At 37.6% G+C, this 19,171-nt stretch overlaps 1 protein-coding gene across 3 annotated transcripts in view; it reads left to right on the top strand.

Annotated features, from left to right (window-relative positions):
• Window positions 1-19,171, top strand: part of ZNF385D (zinc finger protein 385D) — a 443,232-nt gene that overhangs the window by 378,562 nt on the left and 45,499 nt on the right. For all 3 annotated transcript variants that reach the window (XM_042477445.1, XM_042477444.1, XM_042477447.1), the window contains one exon: window positions 1,435-1,597. In XM_042477445.1, coding sequence (XP_042333379.1) covers window positions 1,435-1,597 — 163 coding nt within the window. The remainder of the gene's footprint in view (window positions 1-1,434; window positions 1,598-19,171) is intronic.

Below are 19,171 nucleotides of genomic sequence, written 5' to 3'. Positions count from 1 at the left end.
GGAATATACTGAGAGACACTATAATTAAAGCAACCAATTTGATCCTTGACACTGAAAAGTAGGGCTAACTCTGTCCCTGCAATGTGCTCCCTGGTTTCTTTCTGTCCTGCTAACTGTGACAAAATATCAGGCATGTTACCTGATGTGATTAGTATCACATGTGTAAAATAAAATTGAATGCAGTTGAGAGAGAATGATTTCCCTTGGTCAGTAAATTGAAAAATACAGAAAATGATATATGGAGGGTAGGATCCAGGCTTCGTGGACATGGATGGAAAGGCTTCTGCTATGCATGAAAAGAATTTGATGCAGTTGAGAGATTCCTTTGGCAGGGAAGTGATTTCCTGCCAAAGAAATTCCCCCTTCCATACAGCCACATACACTCTCTGAAAAACTGCTGTGAAGTTTTTCAAAGTAAAATTTCAGGAAGTGCAAGTGACTACAAGCATGTATGATTGATAAAAATCACTTCCTTTCTTTCCAACAACAGGAATATCATCTCAGTAGAACCTCACTCAGGGAATGTACCTAATGACAGCAGTGAAGTTTGGATCCAGTCTAAGTATTGGAACTTGGACTGAAATGATATCTTACTAGGAAAGCCTAGACTCTCCCAACATGACCATACTAGAAGCAAAGTGGATGAATGTGGCCATTTCAAGTGATGGATTTCATGGAATATGCTTTTTAATATTCATGTTCATGTACATGGATTTGACTTTCTGACTTATTTTATTTATTTTTAAAAAAACTATATGCAAGCAATTATCTTTAAAAATATAATTCTTGCAATCATCATTTGAAGCAGCCATGTGTTTCCACTTTGCTATACTGTTCATTTGCATAGAGCTAACAGTTTCAGTCTAATTCCACCGAAAGGCTAGGTTATCTGGAAGTGTTCCAGGTTATAGCACTGTACACAATGAGCCTAACTTTGAGTTCTGCAACATGGTCTTTGGTAGGGAGTTGGCTATCTCGCACATAATAATAAGTCCCTGTCTTGTTCCTTGGTATCTTAAGGAGACATCAAGAAACAAGATGGAGACTTATTTTTGTGTGAGAGATTTCCTTGCCATTAATTCTTGCCATTAATTCTCTTTTAATCTATATTTAAGTAAGAACTAACTTTAAAGAACACGGTGTCCGTCCTCCTTCCCCTAGAGAGGAAAAATTCTTAACAGCCAGAATTATAACAGATAATATATTTTATTATATGAGGCAAGAAAGTAAGTTAGTTATAGTACTGTAAGTGTTGGAACATCATACTTTACCATTTCCAAAATATAATTCTAAGAAGAATTCTGCAGTTTGATCATTGCTTTGGTATGGCAAGTGGTACCCATTATTGAAAGGTTGTCTGTATTTGTACTAATACAGAGATTGCTAGTTGAGAAATGAGCCTGATTGCATGGTTCATTTTGTTCTCCTTTGTAGAGCCAGGCTGCGGCCCACTACAAAGGCACTAAACATGCCAAGAAGCTCAAAGCACTGGAAGCCATGAAAAATAAGCAGAAATCTGTAACTACCAAGGACAGCGCAAAGACTACCTTCACTTCCATCACTACCAATACCATCAATACCAGCTCTGACAAAACAGGTTAAGCGATAATCTCTGTTGTGGTTTATTTCTTTTATTCTTTTATTTTTCTTGTTTACCGCCATGTCTGTTTGGTTCTGTGCTTGCCACATTGATTCATGCTTGATCCATCATTCTGTGTAATATTGATTTCCTTCTTCTTTCCAGTACACTTGTGAGAGTAAGGTAATCATGACGCGTTGTATAACTGATTTCTCTTGAACACGAAGAGGCTTGTCACCATTTCAGGCATGAATACATACATTTAAGATGAGTAATATCTATGGCAAGCAAACAATTAAATAGAAACTGCACTTGTCGTCTATATGCAGCACTTCTCTCTGCAGTTGGCTATGACATATTTTTAGCCATAAAACCCAGCAAAATACCTCTAATTGAGAACTCAAGCCTCTGATAAAAGCATTGTTTGTCAAAACATTATTGTTGCAAATTTTAAGCACTACATTATTATTTTAAATGGATGTTGGATGATTTCAAACTGGATAATAGCCACATAGCCCTCATTACTCACAGGCAGGTAAGTGTGACTGATATCTGTTATTCTGTTTACCTTACAGTTCCTTAGACTAGAAAAAGTAATCTTTTAAATTATGGACTGAGTGCAGATTGTAGAATCCTTCACCCCCTTTCTCCTTATAATCAAAGCATTGAAAGCTGCTGGTGAAGGTGATGGGATTTGAGCAACCTGATATTTAAAATCTGAGCCACTGTCCGGGAAACATCAAAGGTAGAGGGGTTGCGGTACCATACATGAAAGAATTGATCTTGTCACTTTCTGCAGTATGTGTAGGGCACTGTATCATGAGCTGCATACATAAAAGGCTTGCTGAAAAGAGTAAGGTAAATTGAGTACAGTAAGTTGTTTCTCACGCAGCTGCCAAGTGTGATGGGTCATGGATACATAGGAGGTTTTCTGCAGTTTAGTATAGCTCAAGCTTGCATGGCATTGGTTTGGAGAACCTGTTCTGCCTTTGCATATGACCATCTGCTATTTTCAGTTTTAAGGAAATGCTGTATTTGCACTGCAGTGAACTGATGCTTGCCAACTGCAGCTGTCCCTAGGCTTTGTTCATGTGCCTTTGTGTTCTCTACCTATCAGAGTGGAGAGGTACCTGTCTAACATTTGTAACAATAAGGACTCCATCTGTAGGTGATCCTTTCTTATTACTTTTATCTGTGCATGTAACTCTTGACATATTATGCTTTACAGTTGTCATCCTTATAGCAGCTTTGCTTGGCAGCTTAGAGGCAGTGATTTTCTCAGTAACTATATACTAGTGATTTGAACCCACATCTGATTGATGTTCTAGACCCAACATCCTGCCAGCTGGATTGCAGTAGCTCAAACTAAAATGTACTGCACAATTCAAAGAAATGTGAGGGGGTGGGGAGTGAAGAATTATTGTGTGCTGGGTATGATTTCAAGAATGTGAATTAGGTTGGTTGATATTAAAATGCAAACCAAATTGATTTTTTTTTTCATGTGTTAAACAGAAACACATTTTTTCAGTCTATTAGACATCATCCAGTTCATTGCTGATATTATATATTTTGTTTCTGATATTAGACACTGTTGTGAGGATAAATGAATTAAGAATTCTGAACCAATGTATACTGAAATATACTGTTGACATACTGTAATTGGTAGTAACAAGTGTGTTGTGGAGACAAACTCAGCATTTCTAAAATAGACATAGGTTTGGTTCCAGACCCAATCACACTTATGGACTTGTCTTACATTTGTCCAAGTCACAACAAAGTAATAGATATTTTATAAACAGAGCATTCACAAATTTGTAGAAAATACAGCTGTCAGTGGTTGTTGAAAAAGATTGACTGCTTTATAGATTATATAAAACATCATTCTGGTGATTGTGCCATCTATCTGCTTCATATCAGTGCCACTCAATAAACAATGCTAAATTTTATGCATTCCAGTGAACTGCCTTGTAAAATTATGAAAAAAGGCAATATTAGTGATTCAAAGATTTTAATTTTTTTAAAGAACAACAGTCTAAAATTATTGTGCTTTCATAAGAACTTCTGATTTACTGTAGTTAAGTGGAATTTTCATTTCATTTGGGGGAAAAATGAGCCAGGAATATCAAATGCCCAAAGATTGTGTATTCTTATTATTGTGTGATAGTAAGAAGGGGGTCTTTTTATTGTTGTTGTTTTTTATTCTCCCATGCAATTTTTTTCAACACACATGACAAACTGTAACTCAGTTGGAAAACAAAGACATTAGATGCAACAAAGTTTTGGTTCTGCTTCCAGTTTCTATACCGAGAGAGCTTGGAGAACTAGCACCAGCAATGTGCTTGGAGGGCCATTGTTCCAATTAAGTAGGAGATATTTCTTTCTACTTAATCTTTCTCCTTTAATCTGTTTATCATGTCCTATGTGCTGTACTGAACTGTTAAAAGAAACCATACTTGCATGACTGGTCATTGGCATGACTTGCATGGCTTGTCAGTTTAACAAAGTACTAGGAAAAGTGTCAAAAGTGAGAAAAAGCAAGAAGCTGATATCCATGATGAAAACCATGTATGTAATTCCAGCCTACTCAGGTGGCTTACTAAGGTTCAGAACATGGAAAATTAAGTTTCCATGCAATACTGAGGTCTATATATCTTCTTTGGAAATGGTGTAAGTATTTCTACCTGTGCTGCTGAAAGTTGTGTTTTCTTTAACAAAAAGCTTTATAAAACTGTGTTCAGAAGATTAATGTGTGATCTGAAGGAAGCTGAGTGAAGGTCATATTGCCATCACCACCACTATATCATGTACAAACAGTGGTTAAATGGTGGGTAATATGTCAGCAACAGCACATGGTCAAGATTTCAGTTGACTGGGTCCACAGATGAACAAAATGACAACAGAAAACCTTCAGTGCCCTAGCCATGAAGATTATGGGAAAGGCCACTCAATGTGCAACTCTTAGCAAGAAGTGAAAGACCCATTTGTTATATTGCTTATCCCATTAGCCTTTTGGCAGAGAATGATACCAGCAGTGAGCTGTAGGCAAACGGAAGGTGGTATGGAACAGTTATAGAGTGCCAATTGAACCAGCAAATTAATATCTCCTGGGTGCACATTCACATAGTACTTTGAAAACTACTTTCAGCTGTAGACTTAAAATAATATTAACTTCCCAATCCTTTGTATTTTTACTCTGAAGTAAATAAAGTATTTCATTTATTTTTCAATATGTTACATTTCCCCATGCATTCATTCACAGAATACTTGCAATAAATAGTTGTGAAAGACTCACTTTAGCAAACGGCTTATTTGTCAGTATTTCTATTGCATTTCTCAGTATTGCACCATTTTTCTTGTCCTGCCACACTTCTATGACACCTTGCAAGGCTTTTGTTGTTATTTCTTCTAGCACGGTAGTGTATGCATCTTTTGGTAGAAACGTTTCCTAAAGTGTGCATTTTTATACATTTTCCTGCTTTACTAAAGCACTTTTTCTTGTGCTCATTTTTCAAATGCTCACATGGTTTGGTACACATGTTTGGTTCACCAAATCTATCAAAAACCCAGGACATGCACAAGGCCAGGTGCAGTTTCAAGGCCAGGTGTGCTATGACCCATCACTTGTCTCACAACAATGAAAGGGATATTTTCATAAATGCAAACCCAGAACATTTCTTTTGAATCCCTGCATACGAGAAGAACTGAAAAACAAGCATGGTGCCACTGTCAAACAGTGGTTAGTCTCCAAGTGCAGGCTTTGTTTTCTTTCACATAAACATTTTCCTCCTCTCCACAGTGTTTCAGAATTATTTAGATGGTGGCTGGAAAAAGCTATTGAGCACTGGATGTTTTTTTTTAAAGGAGTAATATTTTTTTCAAAATGGTCAGGAATGAATGCAGGGTCTTCTGGATAGTAAGGGCTCACAGAAGGGCATTTTGTTATAGGCCCCCTCAGTATTGGACTTAGCCTGTTGAAGAGATGATACCACCTTGAATTTTGCAGTATCTCTGGTTAGTTTGCCTTTATTAAGCATATCCTCCAAGTCAGTGAGAAAGTGACAGAGCAGCTGCTTTGGCTGGAGAGGTTCCCAAGACTAACCTGGAAAAGTTCTGAGAGCCAACATGATATAGTGCTTAGAGTGATGCGCTAACCACTACACCATGTGTAGTGTTAATTAAGCATGCTCAGAAGAAGCATATTTAATTAACAATATTGCTAAAATATATTGATATTTAAAGTAATAAGGTTATACATATCCCTCTGCAAAAGAAATATAAGCACTTATTAATATTATCTTTATCTGAGCAATGAGTAAAGCATACTCATTACTTTCTCTTGTCACCTTTGGGGAGGAAATATGCTTTGAGGCAGTTTGAGGATTTCTTTTCAGATTTTAGGAACTGCCTTACTTATTTAAATAAATCCACCCCTCTGGAGTACCATTAGCAGTAACAGGGTTTTTTTTTTAAAGGGGGGGGGGGAATAACAAATTATTTTTAAAATAAAATATTCCCAAGTGGGACTAGAAAATAAAATAAAAAAACCTCTAACTGTAACATGAAATTTCACTGAGTTACCATGGAATTGACCATGCAGTGCAAACTGAAACAAACCTGTTGCATCTCAGTTTGAAATCATATTCTTAGCATTGCTGGCTGGCTATTACCAGGCATATTAGTCTAATCTGCACTGCAGAATTAATGCAGTTAGACACCACGTTAACTACCATGGCTCAAATGCTATGGAAATCTGGGATTTGTAGTTTGAGATATTTAGCCTTCTCTGTCAGCAAGCTCTGGTGCCACAACAAACTACAAATTTGAGCCATGGCAGTTAAAGTGGTGTCATACTTCATTATTTATGCAGTGCAGATGCAACCATTGGAGGAAACTACAAATAAACTCCATTTTGCTTCCCACTGCCAATGGAATACTCTTAAAGGAAGGTCTGTGAGCTTTCTTGACAGTAGTGCAGGTGTCATCATACCAGGGGACCTCCTCCTTTTTTTGGTGAAGTAATAGTTATTGCTGTAGCCGTGTATTTCAGAGAAGATATTTAATCTTGCCTACATGCTTAAATCTTTCCTATTTAACTTTTATTACAAATTATGCTAGTTTCTCATGAAAAAATGCACAAAGCAGTGAGCAGGAAGATAACAATAAACAATAATAAAATAAATAAAAGAAAATCTATATAGAGCTAGATTAGAACCTTTCTAAATGAAAAGTCTTCATACAGAACTACCTAGGCCTTGAGGATTTTTAAAAGAAATATAACGTCTTTAAGGGAATAAGACAGGATTAAAATGACTCTTAATCTAGGCCTAGTCAGATTTTTGGATGAAGACTTTTGTAGTGTTTTCCTCATTATTTCCTAGTTTTTATATTTCTATTTGTTATTTTCACTTGCATTGTTGTTTGTTGTTATCTTCCTGTTCACTGTGTTGTGCATTTTTGTATGGGAAACTAGCTTAATTTTATAATAAAAGTTAAATATGAAAGATTTAAGTGTTTAGGCAAGATTAAATATCTCTGTTTAATTCCATGGCTCTTCAACCAAGTTAATAGTATGCTTACAATTTCCATCCAACCATCCCTTGCATATCCTGTGTACAACCTCAGTACCATGTATGGATCTGCCAAGAAACAAGTGGCGGACAGCTATAGCCACAACAGTTCTTAATTCTGTGAGCAGAAAGCTCCAAATCATATTCAGGGCCTGGAAAATATTGATTAACACTCTTCCCTCTATCACCCAAGTGAAATGTACTCACCTTACTGCCAAAAAACAAAGAACATTCTCATTCTCAAGGATTTGCTAACTTCTGGATGCAAGATGCTGGAGATGCTCCAACTCCAGATTCTTTTCACATTGTGGAACTTTGTGAGTGGTTGATAAATGGCAGCAATCAAACATTGCTAGCATAACTAGACATGGATCATAAGTCATATTTCAGAACTTTAGGGCCAGACACTTGGCTAGTACTAGCCGGGAGAAATGTATTACAGTAGTTTTAGTTATCAGTTTGTACAAATAGAAAATATCATCTTTAAAAAAAAAACTTTCCTTCTTTTTTGGTGTGTGTGTGTGTGTGTGTGCGCTATAAATTTAGATATTATCTGGGCCTATAGGGTGATAAAACAGACCAGTGGGAAAGCTACAGTGCTTGACACTTATCCACCCAGGATCACTAGCTCTGTTATTGTTTCTGAGTTTTATATGGCAAATTTTTAGAATCAGATCAGACTGCAGTATAAGTAATAGACATTTAACAAAGAGGAAAATATATCTTTAGAGAGCAATAAAAAGAAAATCTGAGGACTGCCCAGAAATTGCATGCAATATTCCTTCCTCCCTGTCTTTATAGTGGATAAATATGGTCTAGAAATACATTCCCACTCAAACAACTGTGCCATGACAAATTATCTTCTGACAAGGAAAGTGTTGATATGTCTGTTGTTTTGCCTGAGGGTGCTGATGGGAAAAGAAAGAAATACAGTAATAAATGAAGATGAAACAATAGCTGAGATCAGAAAACATTCAGGAAATCCAAGGTGTTGTGGGGGGGAAAAACAAAGAGAGTGGTTTAAAATAAATTAAGATCTGGGCAGAAATAAATTTTACACACCTTTATTTCCTAAATTTCCACTCAGAGTTTTTTTCCTAAACCTGTAACTGTCCACTGATGGTTAGCAGATGGCAAACAGTCTGAAATGGCACACAGTACCAATCTGGCCAGTCCATTCCCTAAATGGAGTTTAGGTGACATAAGCTGTTGCAGCAGCTGTTACTACAAAGCAGTAAGCTGAAAAGGTGCAATAGATGAAAGCAATAATAGTTGAGATAAGTCAAACTAAATGTAAAAAGGTGAGGAAGCGAAATATTCAAAGAGTATATAAGGGAAGGACAATAACGACATTCAGGAACCTTGTAAATCTTTTATGGAGGTTATGCTCAAAAATTGCCCCTTGTCAGTATTAATTGATAAATTAAAATGGTTTATATCCTGCCTTGCATGATACAAATCCTTCCAAAATGGTACACAGGTGGCAAAGCATATCGAAATGTGTATGTGTCCCTCTGACTATCTACTTTACAAGAATATATTTGAAGCCATTAAACTTCTTTGCATAGGGCAGCTGATGGCAAATAGTCCTATGGAGTGAGATGACAGTTCAGGTGAAACAGCTTGCATCTTCTTGGGTTCTCTTGCCCCTAGATTCTTTTCTACACTGCAGCCAGTGATGGATAGGGAGAAGGGAAATTGTCTCATCGGAACAAGCTCTGAGTTCTTATACCCTTTGCCTCTATGCCTCTGTGTAAATGCCAAGCATTTGTTCCGATGCTTTTGTTTTTCATTAACACCCAAAGGAATTCAACAGGGATGTAATGTTAAGAAGAGAAGTGTTTGTTTGTTTTTTGATGTTGAAATCTTTAGACCTCAAAACTAAATGCACTGTCTCCAACCAAACCAGTGTACTGAACCTTAGGCCTGAGAGGATCTGGAAACCAAACCACATAGGGAACCAAAGTTTATCACCTCCTAACTATCTAGACCTAATTAAAAAGAGGAAGCATGCTTTCTTATTCAATTAAATTTGTCCACTCAAACTGTGGGTGCATTTTCCTGGTGACTGGTGATCTTCCCTAAACTCTGGTTAAACATACAGCCAGCCCTCTACTTTTGCAGGTTTGACTTTTGGGATTTGATTATTCAGGGAATATTTGCTGCAACCTCCCCTGTTGCCTTATGCCATTGTAATATGCTAGTTTTGTGTTACTGAGACTGCAAATGTGTGACAAGGCATGTAAGTTTCTATTAAAATGGCGCGGAGGTAGCACCAAGCACCAGCAGCCACCTACTTCTGGCTTGCAAGCTCTACCACCTCAAAGGCACCCACAGTGGGCTGAATGTGCAGAATGTACTTTTTGTGTGTGTTAAATACTGGAGGGGGGGAACTAGAGTTATTTGCACTTTTTTTTCACTTTCACAGGGCTCCTGTGCCCCCAGCCCCAGTAAATGTGATCTCTCTGGATTCAGAACATGGAATTTTTAAACAATGGTGATAAATAATTCCATAATCAAATTCCAAGTGAATCTTCTGTATTAATAGCTTACGGTGCTTCTGCATACCCTGAATACACATGTTCACACAAGGAAAGTAGTTTTGCACCTGGTTAGTTCTTTAGGTGTAGAGCACCAGGGTCTTCAGAAACCAAGGGTCTTCAGATAAGGCTAAGAAAGAATCCTGACTGAAAATCTGAAAAGCATTTACCATCAGAGTTCACTAAAATGAGGCCCATTACAAACGGACCTATAGTACGGACTGGGTCCATATTAGGGTTAGAAAGGGGCGTCCCTTCTGGATGCCCCTAGCCCTAATACGGACCAAGTCTGTACAAAATGGCGGGGCCCGTTCCACACAGGGGCCGCCATCTTTGCATAGCGGACGCGCTGCGTCCTCACGTTGCACAGCTCATATGACGCTGCAAGTGCACCATTGGCACTTTGCTTCGTAATATCCGCACCGCAAAGAGAAAAACCATTTTGCCGCTTCTTATTTGCAGCGTGGAGGAGCCTTGCAGTTTGGACACTGGGGCTCCTCCGCGCTGCAAATGAAGGCGGTGGCAGACCACGCCTTCTGGGCGGTCTGTAACGCGCCTGAGTTAGCCAAAGGCCTGACACAATTTAAGACACTTTCCTGTCGTATATATACTTGAAAAAAAGAATAGGTCTGTAGAGGCATGTGAACTTACTTGTAGGGAAATGAGTACAGCATTGCAGTCTCAGAGTTTTTTTTTTCCTGGTGAAAAATTAGCTTTGATTTGTATACAGATAAGACAATATATTTTAACTTGTTGATGAAGTATAGTAGATTCACATTCCTCTAGCTTACTTTTTTTCTTCTTGTAGCTCTGTGTTAGGAATAATATTAGTATTTTGACAATAATATCCCTTTTATACAGTCAAATTCAGAATATTTTATATGTGCAGCTTATTAACTGATCTGCAGTATAATAGCAATTTCAATACAAAAATGCATACATATTAAATGCCTGTATTAGCATTGTGAACCACTGCAGTTAAATGTGTTCATGATGCAAATACGAATGAGCACACCACACTCTGGTTTAAGGTTTAAATCAAGTTCAAGGTAGTCATTGGTGTATATAGGAATTTAGGCTGACAGCTTCACACAGTAACAGGAAGTATATTTGACTGGAGGGTCAGAGTAAGGCTGCATCTAGACTGCAGAACTAATGCAGTCTGACACTGCTTTAACTGCCATGGCTCAATGCTATGAAATTTTGAGATTTGTGAGATATTTATCCCTCTCTGTCAGCTCTGGTGCCACAACACAGTACAAATCCTAGGATGCCATAGGAAGGAGCCATGACAGTTAAAGCGATGTCGGAGTGCATTAATTCTGCAGTGTGGTAGCATGACTCATGCTTATTTCAAATAGACTTCCCAGTCAACATGTTTAAGATGTGGCTGTGTGTTGCCTGTCCTAGTCTAAGCATTTCTTTGGTCAATAAGGTGATTCATTTTGCATAGGACTTGTAGAAAATAGGAGAAGCAGGTAGAATTACCAGGTGAGAGTTGGGAGACTGACATTGGGTGACAGTCTCCCAACTCTCTTCAGGAATGTTTAGGCAATATCCATTGATGCAAATAAGGATTATCACTACTGCTTCTAAACGGGATTAATTATAGGACATCTAAGGGTGCAAGCGATAATTTTACCCCCACCTCCTGTGTGCTGTTACTGCTTTTTCCCCCTGAAATAGCATTTACTTTAACTGTACTGGGACTCAAACTTTGTTCTAGGGGATTGCACCTTTTCTTTTCCCTACATATCCACAGCAAGTATGATTAAAAAACAATCAACGTCATTTCAGTTAGTCATAGTGCCTAATTTATCTCTGGATAAAGCTCTGTTATTTTCTTACTAATTCCAGTGCATCTTGCTTTCTCTTTCAGTTCTTTTGATGCAATATATTCAATAGATATGACCTAGTTTCCCTCATGAATGTATTCTGTTAGCATTTATTATCAGATATTTTAAAATGTGAACTCTACTTAACATTTGGTGGGACATCATCTGAAACTTTTCCTTGATATTAGGAATGCTAATCACCTTACCAGTTTATGAAACAAAATTCAGGCTAAGAAAGAAAGAAAGAAGCCTGCCTCAAAGGAAAGACAAGTTTTTCAAGCCCCTGTGTGCTTCTCTGTGTTAGACCAGTATTTGATAAATGAAGTCTCCCATTCACCCAGTTTAGCTGTCCTGCCCTATACATTTCAGAATTGCTTTCTCTAATAATAATAATAATAATAATAATAATAATAATAATAATAATAATAATATAAATATATAATAATAACATAAATAATATTTATTTATATCCTGCCTCTCCAAGCAGTTCGAAGCAGCTAACAATAATAAAACAATATTAAAATACAGTAAAACATCATAACCCATAACCCATAAACTCTCCCATCATAACCTGTAAACCCTCCCATCCATAATAAAAATACATTCTAATTATAAACTAAGCAGGGACAATTGAGGGGCACTTGATGGGAAGCCACTGAGAGGCTAGTCTGGGAAAAGCCTACCAGAAGAGATACATCTTGACCGCCTTTTGACATCTTGACTGACAGTATGTAAGATCTCCTCCGGCAGGCTATTCCATAACTTGGGAGCGGCAGAAGAAAAGGTTCTCTGGGTAACCACTGCCAGCCTAGTCTTTGCTGGCTGCGGTAAGTTTTTAACCAGAGGACCTCAGTGTGCAGGGCGGATTGTATGGGAGAAAGTGATCCCACAAGTAAGTTGGGTCCAAGCCATGAAGGGCTTTAAAAGTTATAACCAACACCTTTTACTGTGCCTGGAAGCTAATAGGCAGCCAGTGTAGAGATTTAATATATGTGTTATATGGTCACCCCTAGATCTCTCCCAGTATCCAAACCTCCCTTTCTCTCCGCACCTTGGCTGAAACAATGGTAAAGTGCGTTCTTCAGTCTCCAGTACTCTAGCATGCACCAGAGTTGCTTCACATTGCACAATAATAACATTGTGATTCTGCTTTAACTGTCATGGCTGCATCCTCTAGGATCCAGAGATTTGTAGTTTTGCAAGGCACTAGAGCTCTCTGGCAGACAATTTTATATCTATATGAGACTGCATTGGGACAGCATGGGGCCTCTGGGCTCTGCCATCTTAGTGAAGTTCTGAAAAGCATGTTGGAACCTCAGAGGTAAGAAGAGATGCCCTTTCATACCTTTGTGCCTGCTTGACTGCTGTGCCCACTAAAAAGAATGAGGTTAGTAGGTTTTAGGGGTCAGAGGGCTGGAAGGAAGTGCTTTTAGAGTTGTTGAGGGCAGATTATTTGTCTGAGTCTCTTGGATAGCTTGGAGGAAAATTATCCTATTTTCTTGATCGATTTCCCCCCTAGGAACAATCAAATAATTACTGTAGCAATCTGAGGCAAGTTTTAGTGAACACATCCATCTCTGGGTGACATACGTAACAAAAAAGGAGAAATGCACTAAAAAGCTCATAGGCGTAAGTGTTGGTCCATTTTGGATAATGCATTCCTTCAAGTGATATCTGGGCAGCAAGAGTGCCTGCTGCTATAAAGTTATGTATTACATGTTTGGCTACTTTTTTCTATAACTATCAGATACCTCCTCTCTGGAATAAGTAAATTAACCTTTAAATTTGCCAGGATTTAAGAAAATTATAAATCTGAAAACAGAAATCTGACATGTTTTATGCCTGCTAGATTAAGATTCCTTTCTTCCATTCTCCTATCAAACTACTTAGTGAGGGAAACATATGGATATGATAGAATCTTCTAGAGAAGCACATTTACCTAGGTGCATTATAATCCTAAGAAAGTGTTTTGTCAACAAAGAATTTTAGTTTTTCATTTTGCATAGCTCCTTCATTTGTCTGATATGCATGACCGTTTTGTTCAACTGAACAAAACATACTAATAGATTCCAGACCAGTGTTTGCTTAAAGAACATGCCACCAAAATAAAGTTAAATGCAAACTAAATTCGTTATCCTTCACTCCCAGAATTATCTTGATTCCCATGGAACTGAAGTTCTGTTAACTTAGCTTGGACCCAATCCAAGAAGAAGGATGTAAACCAATATTCTCTTTAGAGAGATCAGAGCAAAGAAGCCTTCAGCAGATGACAGTGTAATCTATCCTGTTAGAATGAAGTAATCATTGTTGTCCTCCTTTTCTTTACTAAAGTCCATTTTCCCATAAAAACAGGGATGCTAAAGAAATTAGACTACATGGAAACTTTTTTGTTTCTCCATTCCCTCAATACCTGACTGTCCCAATAACCCCATGGATGTCTAATCTGTAGTGATACTGCAAATCAAACAGTGTCTACTTAGAAGTAAGTCTAATGGTAGGTAAACAGAACATCTGGTGCACACTATAGGATTTCAGTCTTCAGGATTTGTATCTTATTGGAAATAGAGCTCCCCATGGCCATGGAACCACTGTGACTTTTCCCATCCCTTTCAGTGGTAACTCCATTTGTCCTCTTAGTGTAAGTAAATGGGAAATTCAATCCATCCAAAGATTTCTTGTGTATGAATTCTACAACTGGAAACCATATAGGTAATAAATGTGCTTGCTGTTTTTAACAGAGAGTAAATAAAAAGGTTACAGCTAATATGGACCAGTGTATGGATGTGAGCACATGTACAAGGAAAGGGGCACGTTGTTAATTATTTCACAAAACTGAAAATGAAGAATTAGAAGCACTTTCTTACTTTTAAAAATCTTAAACAAGATTAATTTTCTTCCTGTCCTGTGACAATATCACTGTGATATCACTTTGGGGCTGTTCTTTATTAAGGAAAACTGGGAGGTGATACCCTAAACCAAGAAGCAAATGGAAAAACACGGAGTTTAGGGGGAAAAAGAAGCTAAAAAAACTGTAATTTTATTGGTACAATGTGTTAAAAACTAATCAGAAGCTAAAACCAGCTGTGAGGCTTATTCTGGCCTGTAAGTCACACTCTGAAAGTTAATACACAGAACTGGGCTTGGAAACTGCAATTCCCAAAATAATACAGAACTATGACAATTCCTCTGCGTCTTACACCATGTATGGAGACAAATGAACACAATATTAATATAGTTTACAGAGTGCACAGACAGAGGCTTGGTTGAAAAGGGATGTACAGTATGCCCAAAACTGATAAAAGTAAAAAGTGTCAAAGAAAGACCAAACGCGTTTCGACAATTGTCTTCATCAGTGGTCCAAAGAATTAAGCCACCTTGTCAGGTAGAGCATGTGGAAACCAGCTGTCCTTTTGGTAAGTGGAAGGTCAACTAAGACCTTGAGTCGTGCCTAAGGCTGGGGTATGCCACAAATACTTGTCAGCTCCTTGTTAATTATTTCACAAAACTGAAAATGAAGAATTAGAAGCACTTTCTTACTTTTAAAAATCTTAAACAAGATTAATTTTCTTCCTGTCCTGTGACAATATCACTGTGATATCACTTTGGGGCTGTTCTTTATTAACTCAGATTTGGAAGAAGAGTTCAATTATACTTTTTTCTTCTCATGGATTTGTACAGGGAATTGTTTTCATGCTTTCTACTAGCTTTCTTTCCCACCCACTATGCTTTTTATCCATAAACAAACAACATACTGATGAGCTTAATAATGGGATTCTTCGGCTTAATTACATAATGTCTATTAAGTCAAACCTAAGGATGGATTCAGTGCTTAAAATGACCCAAGGTGGTTGTCCTCTTTGGAACCATAAAGCCCAATATTCATTGTTATCATGTTTTCTTCCTGTGTTTTTCCAAGTTATCTCACTTATGCATGCAATAAGCCACTCTCCTCGTGAATGAGCTTTTCAGTTCATTCACCTTGTCATGGGAGTCCTGAGACATCTGTTGTACAGTTTTAATCCTGAGTACAACCAGCTTTTCCAATTTGTCATCCAAATGTATCTATTTTCTACTCTGCTGGTTTAACAGCTACAAGAAAAATTTAAAACAGCAGGAGCAAATTCATCTGAAGCATCTACCGGTGATCATGTCTTTAATCTCTCTACCCTCACCCAGCAATTTCTCCCAGTTTGCCTGCTGTTCTATAGGCATCAGTTTCCTCTTGCCAGTTAAATATTTGTCAACAATTAAATCTCTCAAGTGCTTTTATCAAAAGATCATTAAGGGGCTAGAAACACAGGGATGCAATTGTTATTATGTTTATTATTATTCTTCCAAACCAAAGTTAATACCTCCAGTTGTGCCAAGCCCAGGCACAGTACATAACAGAATGTTAGCAGAGAAAGGTATTTAAAGATTTTTAGTCCTTTAGAAAGCAATGTGGTATTAAGACAGCCAGTATCATCTGCATATATTTGCTGTAAAAATGGAATTCACAAGGGAAGTGTTAATACACTTATTATTGTTTATATTCTTAGTCTTACCAAGACACATGAGGACTAATATGCAGGACAATGGTGCAAATCCAACTAAATTAGCTGCTAATCCCAACTAGGCTAAACCCATTGAATCACTAGCTGAATGATAAATTTACACAGGGGTAAATTCCATTGATTCAACTAGCCTTCTTTAGCTGGGATTAACAATTAGATATAGGCCACGCCTTTTCTTGAGAATTGCCTCCTCCTTCTTTTCCGGAGTAGATATAAGTACAGCACACCCTCACCGCTTGAAAACAAATGGTGCACACACGGGACCGTTCACTCATTGAAACTAATGGGGTTTGGGTTTACGCGTTTTCCCCATACATGGGGGGGGGGTAGGTCCGGAATGGATCCCCATGTATGGGAAGGGCCCACTATAGTTAGAAATAGTGTCTTAAAGCCATGTTAATTTTAAAGCTTCTTTTTCCAATTTTTATTATTCCAATATGTACACTAGGAAATATGAAAAGCACCACAGCATGTACAGTATACTCATGTGTGTACATGTGTGTGTGCATGTGTACATACACCTTGCCAAATGCCATCACACATAATCAATGCTGCATTCTTAATGCAGTTTTTTATGTTATACAAGGATCTGTCCAATTCCAAGTTTTATAGTTTTATGTGCCTTTTAATGTCCTTTTCTCCCCTGATAACATCCTTCATAATGATTAAGCCTTAATTGTTTTTTCAACATTCTTTTCTTCCTCCATAGTCTTTTACTCTTTTAATTGATTTTATAGATCAAGAAAGTCAGTGAGCTTGCTTTCATCTTCTAATGAACTATTTTTAGTTATATTTTATTATACTCATCTGCTTATTTATTTATTTATTTAGGGAATTTCTACTCTTTGAACAAACTTTCAGGAATGTACCCATTATATTAATAAAACTTTTTTTAAAAAAAAAAACTTGCCATAAACGTATACACAAAAATCTGAAAATCCAGATTTTTCAGAAAGCCACAAAGAGAAATAAAAATTCAGGATAAAGTGGATGCAATTACTTTGTGTTCTATTTTTATGTCATGATGGGGCCAAACCCTACAGCCAGTTTTGTGAGTAGGAGCAAAATTTGGAAAGGCTCACTTGCTCATTAAGCAATTGGAGGATTCTTACCTTTTTCATACAGAATCAAAATATTCGTCATCAGTTGTGTAAAATACAACAGCAAGGTACAGTGGACCCTTGTTATACGTTAGGGTTTGTTTCCAAGATCCCCATGGATAACAAAATCCGTGGAGTCCCATTAAATATAATGACATAGCAAAATGGTGTCCCCTTATTTAAAAAAAATGGAAAATCAAGGTTTGATATTTGCAATTTATACTTTTTTAACATTTTCAAACCATGGATGCTTTAATCCATGTATAAGAAATCTGTGTATTAGAAGGGCCGACTGTACAATAATCCTTTGCATGTACGTAGATGGGTTTCTTATTACTAAGAAATTAGATTAGAGCAAATATAAAACATAAAAATCAAGGATGTTATTTTACATTTGGTTAAAATGTATTTTCCCATAATGCTACCAGGTCAAAAGACAATATTTAGTTGTCTTTTTTTAGTTGCTTACTGTAAGACTCTCTCTCTCTCTCTCTCTCTCTCTCTCTCACACACACACACACACACACACACCCCCCACACACACACACCCCCCCCCCCCCCCCGACCATTTCAACTTATTTCAGACATTGACAGCCAACGGCTTCCATTCCAGTGTGATGGTGAATTCGCTCTGGATTTTTACTCTTGAAATTTAAAGTATCTGCCCAGTTTTCTCAATCCCTTCCTCCAAATAGGTTGCAATTCTTGGATAACTAAAGTTCAGGGTGGATTTTCCATCCCACTGACATGAAGGCCATGAGCTGCCACTGATTTAAAATGACAATGGCTTAAGATGATACCACTCCTAATTTAAGATGCCTTCTGGGCTCAGAACCTTCTCCATAAGATTGTACCATTTACATAGGTACCCAGTGGAAGAGAGATTTTCAGACCCATTTTTTGGTCAATTAATCCAATTTGATTTTATTACGGATGTCTGGTGGTGTGAACTAATCAATATCTCAAAGAGAAACTGCCAGAGGCAGGGTTTACGATGAGATAGTCGGGGAAGTTACGCTAATATAAGGGTTTCAGTTACCTTGCTAATAAAGAGTGACATGAGTCAATAGGAATGATCAAATTGCATATTGACACACCATATGTTAAGTCTACCAGATATTGGGGGAGGATCCCAGTGGGATGTAAGAATGATGGAGCAACTGTAAACTAGTCAGCAAGAAGAGATGGTTACAAACAAACCAGGTAGAACTGATAACATTGTAAGGTCCATTGATTTTCTAGAAAAAGACATAGCCAAGCTTTCTGGTGGGTATGAGTGAGACTCATCTCTGCCTTTCACCCATTTTTTTTTTCTTTTTGTATCAAGCATAGGGAGCCAACATTGTGTAGTTTGAGAGTAAGACTAGAATTCTGGACATCAGGGTTCAAATCCTGGCTGAGCCATGGAAACCCACTGGCTGATCTTGGGCAAGGCACATTCTCTCAGCCTCAGAGAATGGAAAAGACAAACCCTCTCTGAAGAAACTTGCCAAGAAAGCCTCATGGATCAGCATAAGTTGGAAATTTACTTAAAGGCACACAACAATAAACAGCAATCAAGCATAGGAAACATTTGACTCTCCACATTTTTGTTTACAGATTAGTTCTTTGCTGTCGTAAGTGTCAGGTAAAGCTTCTGAGATCTGAAAGTGCTGAAAAGTCCCCATCCCAGCTTTATATAATCTGGCAGGAAGATGCTCAGGTTGCTTTCCTTGGCTTTGTTGCTTGAGGAAGCATATGAAGATTTGTTTTTATTTTATATATTCTTTGAGGAATAGATCCTTAGGTTCCTGTTCTTTTATGTGAATTCTATAGTAATGGTATAATTTTACGTTATGCTTGAGTGATATTTTATAGTTATCAGTTGTTTTATGGACTCCAAATTGGATGGGAAATAGAGACAAAGATGTAATAAACTGATAAAGAAATACAACTCTCTCTCTCTCTCTCTCTCTCTGTGTGTGTGTGTGTGTGTGTGTAACTACACATACTTCTGT

This window comes from Sceloporus undulatus, chromosome 6 (genome assembly GCF_019175285.1).
Source record: "Sceloporus undulatus isolate JIND9_A2432 ecotype Alabama chromosome 6, SceUnd_v1.1, whole genome shotgun sequence".
NCBI lineage: Eukaryota > Metazoa > Chordata > Lepidosauria > Squamata > Phrynosomatidae > Sceloporus > Sceloporus undulatus.
Note: the sequence above shows the minus strand (reverse complement) of the source record. Positions and strands in the feature narration are given on the sequence as shown.